Source organism: Martes martes (assembly GCF_963455335.1).
Source record: "Martes martes genome assembly, chromosome: 3".
Lineage (NCBI taxonomy): Eukaryota > Metazoa > Chordata > Mammalia > Carnivora > Mustelidae > Martes > Martes martes.
Window position 1 is genome coordinate 118,810,333 of NC_137890.1, and position 19,867 is coordinate 118,830,199.

Here is a 19,867-nt window from a genome sequence, read left to right on the forward strand (position 1 = left end):
GAGGAAGAGGTCTGGTTCAGGGTAACTTTTCTAGCTTTCTCAGTATCCACTTCTGTTGTATTTTGTAGTACTGAAAAACATGGCAGTTTGCTTTCTGAGATTTTCCTGGCCCTTTTCTGTTTGTTTTGGTTTTGTTGTTTTTATCATTTTTTAAAATTGAGATCTAATTGACATATAACTTGATACATTTATATCTTTTCTAGCTCTTTTTAAGTAAATGATGAAATGGACACAAAGACAAGTAATACAATATTGGGCTTACACAAAATCAACATAGCAAACAAGTACTTTGAGTCAGAAAGCAAACTTCATGCTCCATGAAGGTCTACAGAAATAAAATGCCCTCTCAAAACAAAAGAAACAAACTACAATCTTTTTACAAAAATGCGTAAAACACAAATACAAATGCAAGAGTTTAATGGGATTTAGCACCCAGTTCTACCTTGAAAAACTGAGTTCTGTATGTAAGATATAAAATATAATCCTATTTTAAGCTGGAAAAGAAAGACTTCAATGTTACGTATCAGAAGAAAAATACTTTATAAATGTAACAGTAAATGGATTTTTACCATGCCAGTATATCTCTTAGTATCACACTTCACCTCACAGAACTATACACATCTTCAATGGTAGTTTGCTGTGATTTTATTAAAAAGCACATCAATACCTTCCATACAATGTGTTATTTTATTCTTTATAAAGATGTATTAAGTTAAAGAAAGATGCAGATTACTCTTGGATACCTGTACTATGATCAAATATTATTTCAACTAAAAACCTCCTTTTCACTCAAGAGTGAAGTGATGAGGTTTTACTGGCCAAGCATGATAATTTGAATAAAAGAATAATGACTACAAGTGATAAAAAGAGTGAATTAAAAAAAAAAAAAAAAGCTGTGTCTAGTTACACTAAAGGGAAAAACAATTAACTCACTGGACACCAACTAGAGTTACCAGTACCAAAAATTACTCTGAAAAATGGTAAGAGTAAAGGATGAAATATTTATCCTGCCATTCTGGTATGAATACATTCCATGTAAACAAACAGCCCTGGGGGTTGGAGCAAGGTTTTTAAATATAGAAGAATTCCATCTAATAATGCAACAGAACAATAATACAACAGAAGTAATAGATTTGGAAAATCTTCCTTTTGCAAACCTTAACGAAATAAATGACTCAGGAAAATACCATTAATGCATAGTTTCAAAAACGTAATGCAAAAAAGTTATGGGGACTTTTCCAACAAAGGTGTCAGGTTTTTGCCTATGTACCCAATGGCCAATTTGAGCCTTAGTAAAGGTGAGACAACCAGAATTAAACACCTCTGATTAAATATAAGGAGCACCATTACTATCATACTATCAAGTATTATTACTCAAAAAAAAAAAAAAAAAGAAAGAAAAAAGAAAAGACTAAGAAGAGAAATCAGAATCTAATTAATCCTCTCTAGATCCAACTTTTAGGACATGGGATAAATGACAGAACAAGTTAAACACAATAGCAATCGACCAAATTGAGTCTATGAGACTCTATAGGCAACTTCCATGGTTCCTTCAAGAAGTCATGGTGTGAAAAGAGCAAGAACTAATTTTGATATCAAGATACTTTAAAAACAAAACAACCAGGAATGCCTGGGTGACTCAGCTGGTTAAGCATCTGACTTGATTTCAGCTCAGGTCATGATCTCAGGGTCCTAGGACTGAGCCCCCCATCAGGATCCCCACTCAGCAGGGAGTTTGTCTCCCTCTCCTTCTGCTTCTCCCTCTGCTCTGTCTCTCTCAAATAAGTAAACCTTAAACACATACACACACAAAAACCAAATATACCATGTACATCTACTCTTGACACTGATTTGAACCAACCAACCATAAATACATTTTGGAGATAACAGTGATTTTTTTTTTAAAGATTTTATTTATTTGAGAGAGAGAGCGCGGACACAAGCTGGTAAAAGGGCAAAGGGACAAGTGGACTCCCAGTTAGGTGGAGCCCAATGCAGGGCTCAATCCCAGGACCCTGAGATAATGACCTGAGCTGAAGTCAAAAGTTAACTGATTGAACCACCTAGGTGCCCTGATAACTGGGAAATTTTTAAATGGACTAGACATTAGATACTAAGAAACTGTTACTAATTCTGTTAGGTATGATACTGATACTATAGTTATAAGTGGGATCGTTCTTTTTTGATATATCCTCAAGTATTTAGATTAAAATGACATCGTATCTGAAAATAAATAAAAAATTTTTTAAAAAAATGACATCATATCGGAGACAGGCTTTAAACAAAAGGGGGAGAGAAGAAACAAATGCCAAAATATTAATGGTTACATCACTATTAAAACTAGATTACAGGGGTGCCTGGGTGGCTCAGTGGGTTAAAGCCTCTGCCTTTAGCTCAGGTCATGATCCCGGGGTCCTGGCATCAAGCCCCGCGTCTGGCTCTCTGCTCAGCAGGGAGCTTGCTTCCTTTCCTCTCTCTCTGCCTGCCTCTCTGCCTACTTGTGGTCTCTGTCAAATAAATAAAATCTTTAAAAAAAAAAAAAAAACTAGATTACAGGTATGTGGAGATTCATAACATATTTCCTCTATTTCAGCAAACACTTCAAATTTTTTTAAATAGTTAATAAATCACTTACAAAAAAGGTTCAATATATATAATTGACAAAGTTTATTATCAAGAAACTTTAGCAAGTTTTTAAAAAGACTGTTTTGGTTTTAGAATACTGAAGGATGACAATCTACGACAGGACATACATAAACAAGGATAATTAAAATATTAAATACTATCTAAATTAAAAGACCATAATTCAAATTATTAATTATAATCTTTGTGTCTTGTCCAAAGGAGCTGTACCAGTTACCCTTCATGAAATTCACCCCAGCAACGCTTGAAGACTACAAGGCTTCACCACAAATTCAATTAGATAATTTACGGTAATCAATGCTGAGTTTTTATGCTTAAGCATGCACTATCACAGAAAGCACAAAATCCTGTTTACAGGGATTTTTTGTTTCTTTAAAACGTATCTCGAGCATCTTTTAAAGTGCGAGCTACAAATAGGCTGTATCCTTAAAGAAAAAGGCTTCTAAAGAAAGTATGAGATAGCTACCCAGTACTGCCTTGAGTGGTTATACAACTAACCAAAGGGAAGCCAGCAGTACTCTGCTAACTGTTTTAGTGCTGCAGCCTCCTCCACAGTAGGTGAGCTCTTAGCTTGTACTATGCTACCAGCCGAACATGTACTCCATCGCTTTGGATACCAGACTTTCATCTTTTTTTGGCGTTTGTCTGTCAGAAATAACCTATTAAAAAAACACACACAATTGTTAGGTTAAATTTTCCTCAGGATCATAGTCAATTCTAGAGTTAATGGCTAATTTAAAAGAGCCAAACAGTTAAATGCATTTGTAGTACTGAAATGTATATTTAAAGACTAATATATGGATTTAGTTAGAACATCCTTATGCTTTAAAGGACAAAATCTTATTCCTTTGGCAAGATAAATTACATCTACTCCTTGTATCAGAAAACTGAATAAACAACATAAAAGCTACAAGAGATTTTTTTTTTTTTTTAAGTAGGCTACACTCCCAACATGGACCCCAATGTAAGGCTTGAACTCATGACCCTGAGATCAAGACCTGAGCTGAGATCGAAAGCTGGATGCTTAACTGACTGAGCCACCCAGGCACCCCCAGGAAATAAGGATTTTAAAATACTGGTTTAGGCACGCTTGGGCTGGCTCAGTGGGCAGACCATTGGACTCTTGATCTCAGGGTTGTAAGTTTTAAGCCCCACACTGGGTATGGAGCCTACTTTAAAAAAAAAAAATTAAAAATTAAATACTGTTGAGGGTGCCTGGGTGGCTCAGTCATTAGGTGGCTGCCTTGGGCTCAGGTCATGATCCCAGGGTCCTGAGATGGAGCCCTGCATTGGGCTCACTGCTTGACAGGAAGCCTACTTCTCCCTCTCCTGCTCCACCTGCTTGTATTCCCTCTCTGAGTCTCTCTCTGTCAAATAAATAAATAAATAATCTTTTTAAAAAAATACTGTTGACAAGAAAAAACTTAAGGAAAAAAAATAGTTCTAGTCTCTAAATCTCAAGGGAAATCAAAAGACTAAATTTGTCACTGCCTATCATTTTAAGCATGAAGTGTTTTACTTGCTGTTTCAGGACCAATGTCTGTGGTTAGGCAAGTTCAGAACCCAGTTAATTTAGTAGGGGACAATAATAACATACTGAATGAGAGTCATACTTTCATCATTCTTCAATGAATGCAATGAACTTTTCCTTTAAACTTTTTGAAATGAGAAATTTTGAAACGGGAACTGGTCAGTGGTTTCTCTGATAACCACAGCTACTGCAACCTGAGGTTCTTCTTTTGTGATACCATTAGATTTAGTTATCAGTTTAAAAGGGTCTTAAAGATTCCCTCATGCCAGAGATGTTCACAAGAGAAACTTTTAATGTATGCAAATACAACTTAGAGAAAACTAAAACTCTCAAAATGCTTTCAATAATGGCAAAGTAATTTTTTACAAAATTCAATGTAAGTTTTCAACTGGCCAAAATTCTGATTTTTAAAATAGGAAATTTAAGAATGCAAAGTTTATAGGTATTTCTTCAAGGCAATCACTTCAGTAAGAAATATTAAATGGCATACAAATCAATCCAATGAGAAAGTTAAACACGCTAGGCACTTCACCATTTAAAGTATATCTTTTAATAAATAAATATATAAATAAAGTATATCTTTTTTATCCAATTCTTAAAATACCTGATAGTCACTAGTAGAAGCTTTGTACGCTGTAGCAAGAGGTCTCATGGTAGAAATCCTAGGAGTACTTCCAGGTTGGGTTGGTGTACCTAAGGTTTTGATTGGTGGTGTAAAGGCTAGAGATGGAGATGATAAAGCACACCTGTCATTGTTTTCCATAACACTCTGGAGAAATAAAGATAAAGAACTTCTCTGTTTATACATGTAGTATGTTATCACTCACTATTACATCCTACTTAAAAAGAAGACTTTATTTAAAAGAGCATAATTTCTTTGATCTAATTAATCTTTCAATTTTAGCCTTGATAAAAGAGTATGTGCTTCTTTGCTAGTATTTGAGATACAATGCTCAGCCACAAAATTCACTTCAATGACCTCAAACATGATCAGGACAACTAGACACTCACAAAAGTAAAAATCTTCTAAAAAATACTATGAAAAAAAAAACACAAGGAAGAAAATCTTAAGGAAATCCTGGGGTGGGTGGAGGACTAAAGTCCAGTGTTACTTAGTAGCCAGGAATCCCAGATTCTCCTCTAGCCTCTACAAACACCTGTTACAGCATAATATAATAATTACATAACTACAGGCCACCACAGATTGTAAGAACACGAGCCATGCCTGCTTTTGTGCATTAATGTGTGTATACAAACACCAAGCACAATGCCTCGTACATAGTAAAGAAGTTCATGTATAATTATTTAAGAATGATCATGATTTTATAAGCCACAAAGGAAAGCATAAATTGTGCTAAATATTATTTTATAGGTATATAAATATATAAGTTTTAAAATATTTTAAAATAAAAATGACTAATAAAAAGCTTCAGCCATTTAATAATTAATTCTGTTAACCATTCCTGTGAAATCTTTTGTTATGAAACAGCAGCCCTTAAAGAATATAAAGAATTTAATGTTGCTTTGCACAGGAGAATGAGAAGAGACCTAAAATCTAGGTCTCACCTTTAACCACTCTGTAAGTTACTTAGGAACCGTTGGCCTCTTTATCTGTAAAATGAGGGGGTTGGTGAGGATTATCTCTAAATCCTAAAATCTTGTGACTACATCTTTGGCTTCACATGAAAATGGTACTACATCATCACATTTCGCAAGAAAAAGGGGCACAGTGAAGCAAAGTGTGATAACTGTCAATGTCAGTGCTTAGACTCGTGCTTCTCATACAGATTAAGCTTATATTCCTTCCATCAGTAATAACTTACTTTATCTATACATGGCTTTACACCAATCATGATGGACTCTCCAAAAATCCTCCCATCTTTGCTTAAGGCTTTCCGGGCCTGCAGTTTAGATTGATAACGAATATGCATCCAATTTCCTGTGTTAGACATCTGCAAAGAATGAAGTTGCCTCTTAAAACAAAAAATATATAAAATCTAAAAAACGAATCCTATTAGAAGATACAAATATATGAAAATATAGGGGCACCTGGGTAGCTCATCAGTTAAGCATCTGCCTTTGGTTTGGGTCATGATCCCAGGCTCCTGGGATCTAGCCCCACTTTGGGCTCCCTGCTCAGCAGGGAGTCTGCTTCTCCCTCTCACTCTCCCTCTATAATCTCCCTCTCTCTCTCAAATGAATAAATGAAATCTTTTTTAAAAAAGATTGTATTTGATGTCCTGTAACAAGCTGTATGCTAAGATTCAACAAAAGCCCTATTTATTTTATTTTAAGATTTTATTTATTTGAGAGTGAGTGAACGAGAGACAGCATGAGTGGGATGGAGGGGCAGGGGTAGAGAGAGAAGCAGACTCCCTGCTGAGAGAGGAGCCTGACACAGAGCTTGATCCCAGGACCCCAGAATCATGACCCGAGCCTAAGGCAAACAATTAACAGAATAAGCCACCCAGGCACCCCCCCATTAAACAATTTCAATAATTTCTACGTAGCTCCCAATTCTCTACTATAAAGAATATGTGGCAAATATTGGGGCACCCGGGTGGCTCAGTTAAGCATCCAACTCTTGGTTTTTGCCTCTGGTCATGACCTTAGGGTCCTAAGATGAAGTCCCATGTGGGGCTCGACACTCAGAGGGAGTCCGCTTGTCCCTCTCCCTCTGCTCCTTCCCCAGCTCATGCTCTCTCACTCTCTAAAATAAATATATAAATAGAATCTTAAAAAAAAAGAAAAGGGGTATGTTGCAAATATCTCTGAAAGTAAAGTAATTCTCAAAAAAAAAAAGAAAGTAAAGTAATTCTCAAAAGATAACTGTTGCTTACAAATAGGCCTTATTAACACTCACTATCAGGTTTTTAAAAATTGTATTCATCAATCTTATTTTCTGTAGGAATTGAAGTAAGTCAATCCCTGGTAACAGAAGAAAGATTTGTTATTTATAACTTGTTATACACAAGGTAAAGCAAGCTAGATATTTTTCAAAAAAGCTCTCTAGAAGCTAAAAAAAGCCCTAAAAACTGTAAATCAGGAACTTCTCTCTTTTCCTTTATCTCCAATAAAACAAGCTCATATTGGAAGAAAGTAATGTAATATTTGGCATAATTTTTGTTAAGAAACTGTGAACTATTAAAAAAAAAACAGCGGTGGGGGTGGGGGTGGAGGTTGGAGCCTGAAATTCTCACTCTCCTGCTTCTCTTCTCTCTTTATCCCTTTTTATCAACTACTATGCAACTTCTAGCCTTCTAGACTTCAACAGACGTATTCAATGAAAACTTAAAAAAAAGAAAAAAAAGAGAAAGTTTGGAAAAAGCAGACAATATTCAGCAGCAGTTTCCCTCAATTCACAGCTTATTTTTCTTCAGACTAAATCTTGAACTGAAAAGAAGTAAGCCTTACCACATGTTTTAAGATATTCCCATACTGTGCAAACTGTAATAATATATAGGAAGCAGATGCTTGAGGAAACCTGAAAAAAGAGTTGTCCAAAGAGTCAACTTCCATAATAAATACAAATGGAAATTACCATACTTATAAGTTGCTTCAAGGTAAGTTCCCCTAACAGACTAGAATATTAATAGGAAATCCCTGATTATTGTTTCCCCCCTACAGTTAAATCTGTTATTGCTTCTCACCCAAAAGCAAGTATGTTAAAATTAGCTTTGACTCAGCCATTCTCCATCCCGATTCCATCTATGTAATCTCTAAAATTCCATTCCCACTGCCATTACCATCCCACACAGGAAAGAACTATAATGTTGCAGCTCTGTATATATTTTATAAGGGTGTGTGAGCATGTGTATATGTGTGTGAAATACTGAGGTATACTACAGTTATTAAAAGGAAAAGAATTTTAAATTATATAGTCATATTATACACTGAGCACCAACTAAGAATTCAGAAATTTAGTTCTGAAACAAAAATGAAAGTACCAGTATCAATGGTACAGAAACATTTAAAAGGATAGTTGCCAAGGTTTTGATAGCCAAAAATCTGAGAAAATTGTGATTTCTATTTTCTTCTTTATAAAGTTTTATATGGTTTAAATACTTTATCAGACATTACGTTTATAGTCCAAACAATAAAGCTATTTTAAATTGAAAACCTGGAGTTTCCTTAACCAGTTGCTTTAGTTATTGAGACCCTGGATAAGAACCCAAGGAAAAAAAATGTGAGTCACAAAAATAGATGAGAAATTCCATATATTAAAATGTATGTGAGTAAAATACTGCATTCAGGACTGAAATTTTATTTTATGTTATATATGTTTGGATATAAGATTTCTTTCCTCAAAGAAAAGCAACAAATAAGGCAAAGTGCCTACAAAGCAGAGCTAAGAAAATAAAAATGGAAGAAAAATAATGGTTTTAAGTGAGGGAGGTGCTTGAAAAATAAAATGTAATTCTGAGACTCTAGGACCACTTTTAATGGAAATATTCCAATATCCTATAAAAGCACCACCTAAAACCATGAATGATATTTCATGATGACTCTGAGTCAACAGGAAAAAAGTTAAATTATCGAAGAAAGAACATACATATTTTAGATGTACTACCCTATAAATGATCAAAATATTTTATCCCTTGGAAGAAAACGTTTCAGTTATTGCAATCAAACTCATATAGAGGTTTACTAAAACATTAAATAAACAGAAGATTCATAGGCAGGAAAGTGTTTATCTTAAAAATTAAAAAAAAAAAGACTAGCAGAAGAGCTTCAAGTAATTTATCCAAATACTGAAGAATCTTAAGAGTGACACCATTACTACCGAGCCTCAAAAACAGACTTGGGAGTGAACATCCAAGCTCAAAAACATAGCCACGTCATGAGAGAATATAAGAATTTAAACTAAAAAAGAAAAAAAAAAAATCAAACAGCTATCCAATAGCTATGAGCTAAGCATGGGCTTTCTGGTGAATGAGACGATCCCGATTTTTTACCTAAACAGGATCAATAACACATAGAATCTCTCCGGAAGGTTACACAACAAACAGGTGGTAGATATTGCCTTAAAGGGGAGAATAATTGTAGCTGGGTACGGAAGTGGGAAGGAAAAGTTTCCACTGTAGATTCTTACACATTCCTTTGAATTTTTAAATTTTAAATAAACTGAATATATAACACTAACATTTACTAAGCATGTTCTTCAAGAAGCTCATGTGTTATTTTTATACTTTTTACCCCAAAACTAAATACAGTAAGACTCAATATCAGTATGACATTTCACACTTTGAGAAACAAACCTTACATAGTATATTATGAACAAATCAAAGGACCTAAGGTTTTTTGCTGACACTTTATTAATAACTAGATGTAAACCTCTGAATAAATCACTTAATCTGAATAAATCACTTAATCAGTTTTCTCATCTATAGATGATGCAGTATGATCTCCAAATGCCTAAAAGTACTCTTTCTTAATCTAAAAACCTATTTAAAATGCATCCAGGGCTGTCATGTACAATTTCTATTAATACTCAGTATCCTGTAACTATAAAGTACCAACCTTGTGACACAGTATGTACATATACAAATGAAATTCAATTTGATAATTCCAAACTGGTTAAGTCCAATATAAGCAGAGTAATAACCACTACAAAGAAAGGAGCTTCCTAAGTCTAAGGAGGCAATCTTGTTCCATTACCCAGCAAATATGCTTAAACGAAAAGAATAAGAGAAGCGGCAAACAGATAAATGATTAAAAAGAACTATACACAAATACTGAACACTAGTTGTTAATGTGCATGCTGGGGGCACCTGCGAGACTCAGTCAGTTAAGTGTCTGACTCTTGATTTCAGCTCAGGTCATGATCTCAGGGTTGTGAGATGGAGCCCTGCATCAGGCTCAGCACTGAGAATGGAACTCACTTAAGATACTCTCTCTCTCCCTCTCCCTCTGTCCCTCCCCCTTCCTCTCTAAAAAAAATAAATAAAAATTAAAATTAAAAAAATAATAATAATACACATTCTGAAGTGTCAGGGTGATTAATTTATAGTGAAGTGTGCAACTTATTCTGAAATGTACCAACAAAAAAAGATGATTAATGGAAGATAAAATGAATTTAAGTAAAATATTAACAACTGTAGAAGCCAGGTGGTAGGTATATGAGCATTTGCTGCGTAATCCGGTTTTTTTTTTTGGTATGTTTATTATAAATGCTGGAGACAGTTTTTTTTGCTCCCATTTTTTTTTGGAAAGGTAAATGATACTGAAACCTTACCCAAACACAGTCACCCAAGTGTCATCGAGGTGATCTTCAGAAGTCAGAGAATCTCCTTGAGTATAAAAAGGATCCAACTGTGCAGGAGATAATGTTGTCTTTCGTGGTTGACCAATGTTTGCTGGACTAAACACACTTTGTCCTATATTAGTATATTTAGTAAGTTAGTTACCAATATAAACTTCTTGACTTATTTTAAATCAAAGCTCAGCTTTAAATGAAAAAAATACATTAAAAACTGGCAATTGCATATATAGTTCAAAATATACAACTGTAATCATATGATAATTTTATATTACCATACAATGTCAAAGCTCACTAATAATTGAGCCTAATTTATGATTTTACAGAAGTTTTATTATAAATTTGCTGTTTTAATTTCCAGTTAAGCCCACACCAGAAGGATCTCAAATCAACCTCAAGGACTTCTACTTGCATTCATCTTCCAAACCTACCACTTTCATCACAGCAGCTGTTCCTTAAAAATATGCAATAACTTGTTACTTACAGAAAAATCCAAATGCCTTGGCCTCCACAATATAGTTTCAACCTATTTTTTCCATGTTCTCCTAAAAAGTATCTACCCTAGCTCCTGAGATGTAAATGTAGTTTTCTTTTATATTCAGGTCATTTCTATCTGAAATGTCTAGTTCTGTTCTTTTTTTTGCTTATCCTTCAATAATAGCTACCAATTAATGAGTACTGCTACATGTGCAAAATGCCAAGCCAAATGCTTTACATGTTCATTTTATTTCAAAGACACTGTCCCACTGAGACCACACATTTCTGAGAAGCAGAGATTATTCTTTCATCTTTGGAGTAGTAATGATTCACTCAAACAAAAAATATTTTTTTCAGAAAAACTGGGTGGCTCAGTCAGTTAAGCATCCGACTTTTGTTTTCAACTCAGGTCATGATTTCAGGGTGGTGAGATCAAGCCCCATGATGGGCTCCACGGTGGACACAGAGCCTGCTTGGAATTCTCTTTCCCTATTCCTCAGTCCCTCCCCATCCTAGCTCATGCTCTCTTAAAAAAAAAAAAAATGCACTAAGCATATTCTAAGTATTGAAGTGAACAAGTTTAGTCAATGCTCCCCCCCCCCAAAAAAAACCCCCACCTATCTCTAACGGAACTTAAATTCTAGTGGAAGAGAGACAAACAAATAAATAAACTATGTTAGAAAACAGGAACTCCTACAGAAAAATAAGTAGAGCAGAGAAGGGAGACAGGAAGTATATATATTATCATACATGGAAGAACTAAATGAAAAAAGATTTCACTGAGGTGCCATTGAACCAAACCCCGATGGAACTGGAGGATGAGAAACATGCCAGTATCTGAAGAAGTAAATGTTACTGGAGAAAATATCATGTATAAACGCCTTGAGAAAGGATATGACTGGTGTTTGATGAACAGTAAGAAAACCAGTACTTGCACAGTGAGGAGGGGCATCTGAGGTCAAAACAGTGTGAACACAGAGAGCTAACAAAAAGTCAGATGACTGGGGCGCCTGCATGGCTCAGTGGGTTAAAGCCTCTGCCTTCAGCTCAGGTCATGATTCCAGGGTCTTGGGATCGAGCCCTGTATCGGGCTCTCTGCTCCCCAGGGAGTCTGCTTCCTCCTCTCTCTCTCTGCCTGCCTCTCTGCCTACTTGTGATCTCTGTCTGTCAAATAAATAAATAAAATCTTAAAAGAAAAAAAAAAGAAGTAGTCAGATGATTGAAAAAAAAACTTTGTAACCCACTATAAATAAAGCCTCTGGATTTTACCTCAAATGAGTTGGGAAGCCAACGGAAAATTGTGAGCCGAAGTGATGCAACAGAACAAAAATCTTGAAATAGTAATAAACAGCAGCATTTTATTAAGAGTATTTATATCTTTTTTACATGTACAATTTTATTTGATTCTAACAATAAGATGGGTCCTATTATAACTCCACTTAACAATTTAGGAAACAGGGGATGTTAAATAATGTCCAGAATGGCAGCTGGAATTCCAATCTAGGCCATCCAAATTTGAAGTATGAGCTCTTAGGAAATAACTAGTTAACACTTATTTACTATTAGGAGCAGTTCTACAAGTGTGCACCGGAGACTCAGAGATCCCGATGACCCCTCTTATGGGATCAGCCAAATCAAAATGTTTTTCATAGTCATTTAAGGTTTCATTTGCCTTTATATTCTCACTCTTTCACGAGTATATAGTAGACTAGTGGACCTTTCCAGAGGATACTTAATGCAATTCAATCAATGGAGACTAAATATACAGAAGCAGATAGGAGAATTCAGCTATATCTTTTTTTTTTTTAATTTAAGGAATTTTTTAAAATTTTATTTTGTTTCTTCAGTGTTCTAAGATTCATTGCTTATACACCACACCCAGTGCTCCATGTAGTATGTGCTCTCCTTAATACCCACCACCAGACTGACCCATCCCTCCACCCACCTCCCTTCCAAAACCCTCAATTTATTTCTCAGAGTCCACAGTCTCTCATGCTTTGTCTCCCCCTCCAATTTCCCCCAACTCACTTTTTCCTTTCCTTCTCCTAATGTCCTCCACGTTATTATTAAGTAATTCCACAATTATTAAATAATTCCACAATTAAGTGAAATTTTGAATTCAGCTATATCTTAAGCCAGACATTAAAATTGAAAAGTACAAAGCAATGTCACTATTCTCATGAGAATCTTTTCTTACAGAAAGTTATTTTTACTTTAAAAAAGGTTATGTTTATAGGAAACAAATTATTTTTAAATGAATACATACTATAAAATATTGTTTTAATTTCTGATACAGTAAATATCAATAGCTATAATCCAAAAGCTCTGCGCTTCGATTTTTAAGAATGTATTAAGGACCCAAAGGGCACATGAGTGGCTCAGTCAGTTGAGCATCTGACTCTTGATTTCAGCTCAGGTCAAGATCTCAGGGTGGTGAGATGAAGCCCTTAGTCAGGAGCTGGGCTCAACAAGGAATCTGCTTGAGAATTCTTTCTCTCCCTCTGCTCCTCTCCCCACATGCTCTCTCTCTAAAGTAACAAATAAATTTTTTTTTTTTTTAAAGAGTATTAAGAACCCTGAAACTAAAAAATCCAAGAACAACTACAGGGCCTTGTGCATGATTCACAATCCACGTTTAGTGATTTTTGGAGGCTCTCTGCTCAATACATTCTACGTATCTGCTGCCTAGTCATTTGTCCTGAATTCCCAATTGAGCTGAAAAATCAACCTAAATCGTTTCAAAGTCTTTGTAGTGAAATGGAGCTCTGAAAGCACACTCTTAAAAAAAACAAAAAAGGGGGGATAAAGCTACTGTGTTAAGTTTTATAAAAGGCCATATACTATATTATCCTGATGGGAGATTTACAATTCACATAAAAAACTCTGAAAGATTACTGAATAAAGAAATATTTTTAACTTTATTCAATCCCAAATCTCCTATAATGACCACATTTTACCTTCATATTTTGGTAAATGCTGATCCTGGGTTGAGTATATCCTATATACTTAAAAATGCTTGATTAATGAGAGGTAACAGGAACTGCTATTAGGAAATGCATAATAAAGCTATTCACATCCAAAGCTGAGATTTAAAAAGGGCAACTGAGTTTTCCTATTCATTGATTTCCTATTTATGAATACAGAATGATTTTCTCAGAAGCATACAAAAAGAAGTTCTCTTATCAAACAAACACATTCAATGACAAGTCACAGTGACACACTGTTAAACCACAACAAAGTAGTACTGGAGAGTCAAGTTACTCTCCAGATACAAACACTCAAAAGTTCAAACTAAATTTTTAAAAGAAAAAAAAAACTTAACAGCCCCTCAAATTTTATTTTGGTATATTATTTTATTTTATTTTATTTTATTTTATTTTATTTTTATGTGTGTGTTCCAAAATTCATTGTTTATGCACCTCACCCAGTGCTCCATGCAATACATGCAATACATGCTCTCCTTAATACCCACCACCAGGCTCACCCAACCCCCACTCCCCTCCCCTCCAAAACCCTCAGTTTGTTTCTTAGAGTCCACAGTCTCTCATGGTTTATCTCCCCTTCCAATTTCCCCCAACTCACTTCTCTCCATCTCCCAATGTCCTCCATGTTATTATTTTATTTTAGATCCTCATGTTCCAACTGCTAGTGAATTACAAAAATACATAAAAATATCTTTTAATGTATGGGGGAGGGGGAGTATAACATCTTGCTTTTTTGAAAAGCAACATGTGATTGAGTTAGGAGCCCAGAAGAGGATTGGACTGGATGGCAAAAGGCTAGTGTTGCTAGCCCTGAACTAATGATTCACCTTGATAGAGAGCATTATGGGAAAATGAGAGGGAAGATAGCAAATGGATTTGTAGTTAGTTCACATGTAGTTCTATTACTTATTGTCACAACTAGAACAAGTTATTGAACCTCACTTCCCAAATATTACAACAAAAATAAAAACAATAACAATATTAATGATAATTGCTAGCAAGTACTGAGCACTTATACTACGTTCAAGGTGCTTATACAGGTTTTTTGCATGTATTCATATTTAATACTAAAAGCAATTCTATGAGATATAACCTACCTTCTGCATTCTATATATGAGGAACACAAATATATATATAAAACACCTATCCAACATAATTTAAATAACTGAAAGAGCATGTTTAAGAGGTTCAATAAATGTCAATTTCCATTTTATAAGGCCAGGCATTTTTCTGACACAAAAGCCAGATTAAGGTCAGATGATCATCAGCAGATGCAAAAAAAAACTACTGACAAAAATACATCCTCTCATGATAAAAATGCTGAACACTTGGATATAGGAGGATAAATTTAAAAAGGCCATATTATGTCTAGCCCACATCTGACATCATACTCAATGGTGAAAGGTGGAAAGTTTTTCCTCTAAAATCAGGAACAAGGGTGCCCACCTGCCACTCCTTTTGACACATTACTGAAGTCCTATCCAGAGCAACCAAGCAAGGAAAAAAAAAAAAAAAAAAGGCATCCAAATTGGAAAGAAAGCTGCAAAACTGTTTTTGCACATAAAATGATCTCAAACATGGAAAAATCTTAAAGACTCCACCAAAAAACTTTTATAACTAATTAATGGATTCGGTAAAGTTGCAGGATACAAAATCATACAGAAATCAGCTGCATTTCTATACCCTAACAACAAAATAACCAAAAAAGAAATAAATAAGACAATCTCCCTTTAAAAAAACCAAGAACAATACAAAACACAGGAATAAAATCAACCAAGGAGGTGTAAGATTTGTATACTGAAAACCACAAGACTTTGATAAAAGAAACTAAAGACAAACAAATGGAAAGATATCCCATGTTCACAGATAGGAAGAATTAATATTGTTAAAGTCCATACTTATCAAAGCCATCTATAAAATCATCAACAAGATGAAAAGGCAACATATAGAATGGAAGAAAATATTTGTAAACCATGTATCTGATAGGGGTTACTCTCCAAAATATATAAGGAACTCATACAACTCAACAGCACACACACAAAAAATAGTAATTTGTTAAAAAGAAAAAAAAAATCAGCAGAGGAACTGAATAACATTTTTCCAAAGAAGAGACATACAGCCAACAATCACCAAAAATAGTGCTCAAAATCACTAATCATCAGGGAAATGGAAATCAAAACCACACTGAGATGTCACCTCACACCTTTTAGAAAGGCTATTATGAGAAAGACAGGCACTAAGTGTTGTCAAGGATTTGAAGAAAAGGAAATACTTATACACTGCTGGTGGGAATATAAATTGGTATAGCCACTACGGAAAACTGTATGGAGGTGCCTCAGAAATTACAAATAGCACTATCATGTGATCCAGCAATCCCACTTCTGGGTACATCTCCAAAGTAAATGGAAATAAGATCCCAAAATGGTTTCTGCACTCCCATGTTTCTTGCAGCATTACTCACAATAGCCAAGATACAGCAACAATCAAAGTGTCCTTCAGTGGATGAATGGATAAAGAAGGGGTGTATATATATGCCATGGATGTTTTTCGGCCATGAGAAGAGGGAAATCCTGCCATCTGCAAAACAAGGACAGACCCCGAGGATGATGTGCATGACGTTAAGTGAAAGAAGTCAGACAAAGAAAAGATAAATACTGTATGATCTCACTTTTATGTGGAATGTAAAAAAGCCCTCACTTTTATGTGGAATGTAAAAAAAAGCTCAGAGTAATAGAGTAGTGGTTACTGTGGCCCGGGGGCTGCACAACATGAGGCGATGTTAGTCAAAGGCTACAAACTTCCAGTCACAATATGAATAAGTTCTGGGGAAGTAAAGAACACCATGGTGATTATTGTTAATAATACTATATTATATACTTGAAAGCTTACACCGTAGTCATTTTGTAATATATGTAGGTCAAATAAACACACTGTATATCTTAAACTTATACAATGTTTTATGTCAACTGTATCTCAAACTTGTAATAAAGGTTTCCCTTAGTTATTATATCTGTAAGACTTAACTGTTACTCCAATACCAAACAGAACAGTGGTAGATAAGAACTCACAAAAGTTAACTGTTTTAACAATAAAGGACTTCAATATAAAAGATGTACTTGGTACAATCATTCTTTTACATTAAAGGCACAACTATATTCAGAGTCAAGTCTAAAAGACTTCCAGGAATGATGTTCAACTCTTTACTCCAGATGGTACCAAACCAAAACTATATCCTCAACAGGATCAAAAGTTAAAGGTATCAATTAAGTAAAAACTATAATGCAACCACGTGATTCTAACTAAAAAGGAAAAAATACAGTCACCTAAAGATTTGAAAATTCTTCACTCTTTATTAGGCCATACAACTTGAATCCATATACTTCATTTGGACTCAAATTTAGAAACCCATAATTAATCTAATTTAACCTAGTAACATAGCCTTTCTTTCATAAAAAAAATAGGTTTCAGATCACCTTGGATCTAACGGCATCATTAAAGCATCTACTTAATTCAGAACACTGTCTTAGGCACCACTAGAAAACAAGGAAAGATGCTCAAGACTAACTGCTTATGTTCAGTCATCAAGTAAACAGGTTAACAAAAAACAGCTCAGTAGCCAGAAAGCTTGAAAAATGAATATTCAAATATTTTTTATAAAAGCAATCAGGCAAGTGAAGGTATGTAATCATTATTAACTCTAGAGAAAACAAAAAGGTATACAAGAAGGAAATGGAATCTCAGCATATTACACTGGTCAGTCTTACAGATTTATCTAACCAAATTCATGCTTAAGAAACAAACTACAATTTATTGAAAAAAATCAAACTGCATACATGATATGATACATTTAACAATTATTCTTTTCCTCATCAACTCAGATGCACAACATATTTTTAAAATGAGGATGATTTAAAATGGAACACACTACTTTGACTATTGTCTGCTTATCAACTAACTTATCAACTAGGAAAAACTTTCCTAGTTGATAAACTATCCCTTTAGGAAATAAGCAAAAGCACACGAAAGATACTCTTAAATATATTTAGTTCCTACTACAAAGACATGCCTCTAACATACAAAAGATAATAAAAGGCATTTTAATATAAAATCTAAAGCGAATTCCAATTTTTTATGTTGTGTATTACCATTAAAAATGTTAAATTTAGTAATGCTACAACATGTAATAACCTTCAAGCAAGAAATTAAATGAAAGCTCAAAATGAGACAACCATTATGACCTTTAAAAATAAAACAAATCAAAATTAAGTCTCAAACGAATAAGCAATCTAATTTTTGCCCTGTCAACTACTCTGAAAAATGTAATTACTTATACATAATCTAAAACTATTTACATAACTTTAGCATAATTGCCCCCCACCTTGTTAATGTTTAATTGCTCCACTGATTTTACTTCCTTTCAATCAGACTTCTGGTACCCACATGCTAAGCTTTATAAGATGAAAATAAAGTGCACCTATTAAACCACATCAAATTGGACTATAATGTGTCTCCCTTGGTAAATCACTATTCAAACACCCTCCATAAGATCAAACTGAAGTAGAAGGCAAAAGACCTTATTAGCCTTTATGAAAATGTCTTCAATTAAAGAATAGATTCAGTTATTTCAAAATAGGTCACTAACATAAATGAAAACAAGTGATAAAAAGAGTGGTAAATTTTAAACAGATACATGGCATATAAAATTTGGGAAAAAGATTCCTGGCAGTGTTGTTACCTTTTCACCATGAAACAAAGTAGCACAATGTGTACTAAAGAATTTGGCCTCAGACCAAAGAGAGGTCTGGCCTTTGTTCAGTTTCTGGAGGTAACCTCTAAACCCTGGGAATTTTCCCAGAGACAGGAGTGTTTCTGTTATTCACCCACACCTCTCAAGAGCACTTGATAATTTATGCTAACAAGGTGGCTCAGGCTGGGGACAGATCACACCATAAAGAACAATCTTGTGATTCTGGTTGGAGCTTTGAGCTACATGCTATCATCCCACCTGTAGGCAGAGGAGGGGAATGGAGACTGATTTTAGCTACTCGATCAATGACTCAATTAATCATGTTTATGTTTATAATCATGTTTATGAAACTCCAATGAAAGCCCTGGACATGAAGGCTTCAGTGATCTTGCCTAGCTAGCAATATTGCATGTATAAGCACCACATAATAATATTAGGAGAGTAACACATCATGGAAGCTTCATGTTTGGAACTCTCCTAGACTTCACCCTATGCATCTTTCTTTGGCTCTAATTTATACTGTTTTGCTCTAAGAAAACTGCAACCTTAAGCATAGCACTTTCAGTGGGTTCTGAGTCTTTCTAGTGAATTATCAAACCTTAAGAGGTTTGAGAAATCCCTGCATTTATAGCCAACTGGTCTAAACTGAGGGTAGTCTTGGGGACCTCCAAATTTGCAACTGGCATATGAAGTACAGGCAATCTGGGGGAGAATGTTTCCTCAGACTTTTTAGATAACAAACTCATTGTACCCAAGAGTGTATTAAACAATGGATAAAACAACACCAATCAAACACCGCAAAATGAACACTTGCATTCATCCCTAAGCCCTGTCACATACCCAATGACAGTCCTTCTAGAAAGTCTCAGGTTTTGAGAACACAGGAACGTGGAAGGTGTGAAAGAGAATGCTGGCTGAAATCAAGGAAAACCTGTTTAAAGTGTATATAAAAGGAATGATATGGCAGGCCCCTCCTCATCTTAGGCAGCCAGATGACTACCTTTCAACCACTTCATTCCCAAGAAACCAAGAATTTAGTATCTGAAGAAAGGGAACCTAACTGGTTCAGGACCCAGTGAGTCCAATCATGTAGAGAACAACTGTATGGAAATTAAGTAAGTGAAAGTCTGCATATTAAAAAGGGGACTTCTTCCCTTTCTATATTCAGAATACCTGCTTAGACATAAAGACTGAATGTAATGAACTCTTCTTTGGGAAAATTTAAA

At 34.8% G+C, this 19,867-nt stretch overlaps 1 protein-coding gene across 1 annotated transcript in view; it reads right to left on the minus strand.

Annotated features, from left to right (window-relative positions):
* Positions 1–2,645: 2,645 nt before the first annotated feature.
* Positions 2,646–19,867, minus strand: part of NUP35 (nucleoporin 35) — a 34,715-nt gene continuing 17,493 nt past the window's right edge. The window contains exons 5-9 of the mRNA XM_080799472.1: positions 10,410–10,551; positions 7,589–7,658; positions 5,998–6,126; positions 4,779–4,943; positions 2,646–3,302 (exon numbers count right to left, since the gene is read on the minus strand). Of these exons, the coding sequence (XP_080655598.1) occupies positions 3,225–3,302; positions 4,779–4,943; positions 5,998–6,126; positions 7,589–7,658; positions 10,410–10,551 (584 nt within the window). The 3' untranslated portion in view covers positions 2,646–3,224. The remainder of the gene's footprint in view (positions 3,303–4,778; positions 4,944–5,997; positions 6,127–7,588; positions 7,659–10,409; positions 10,552–19,867) is intronic.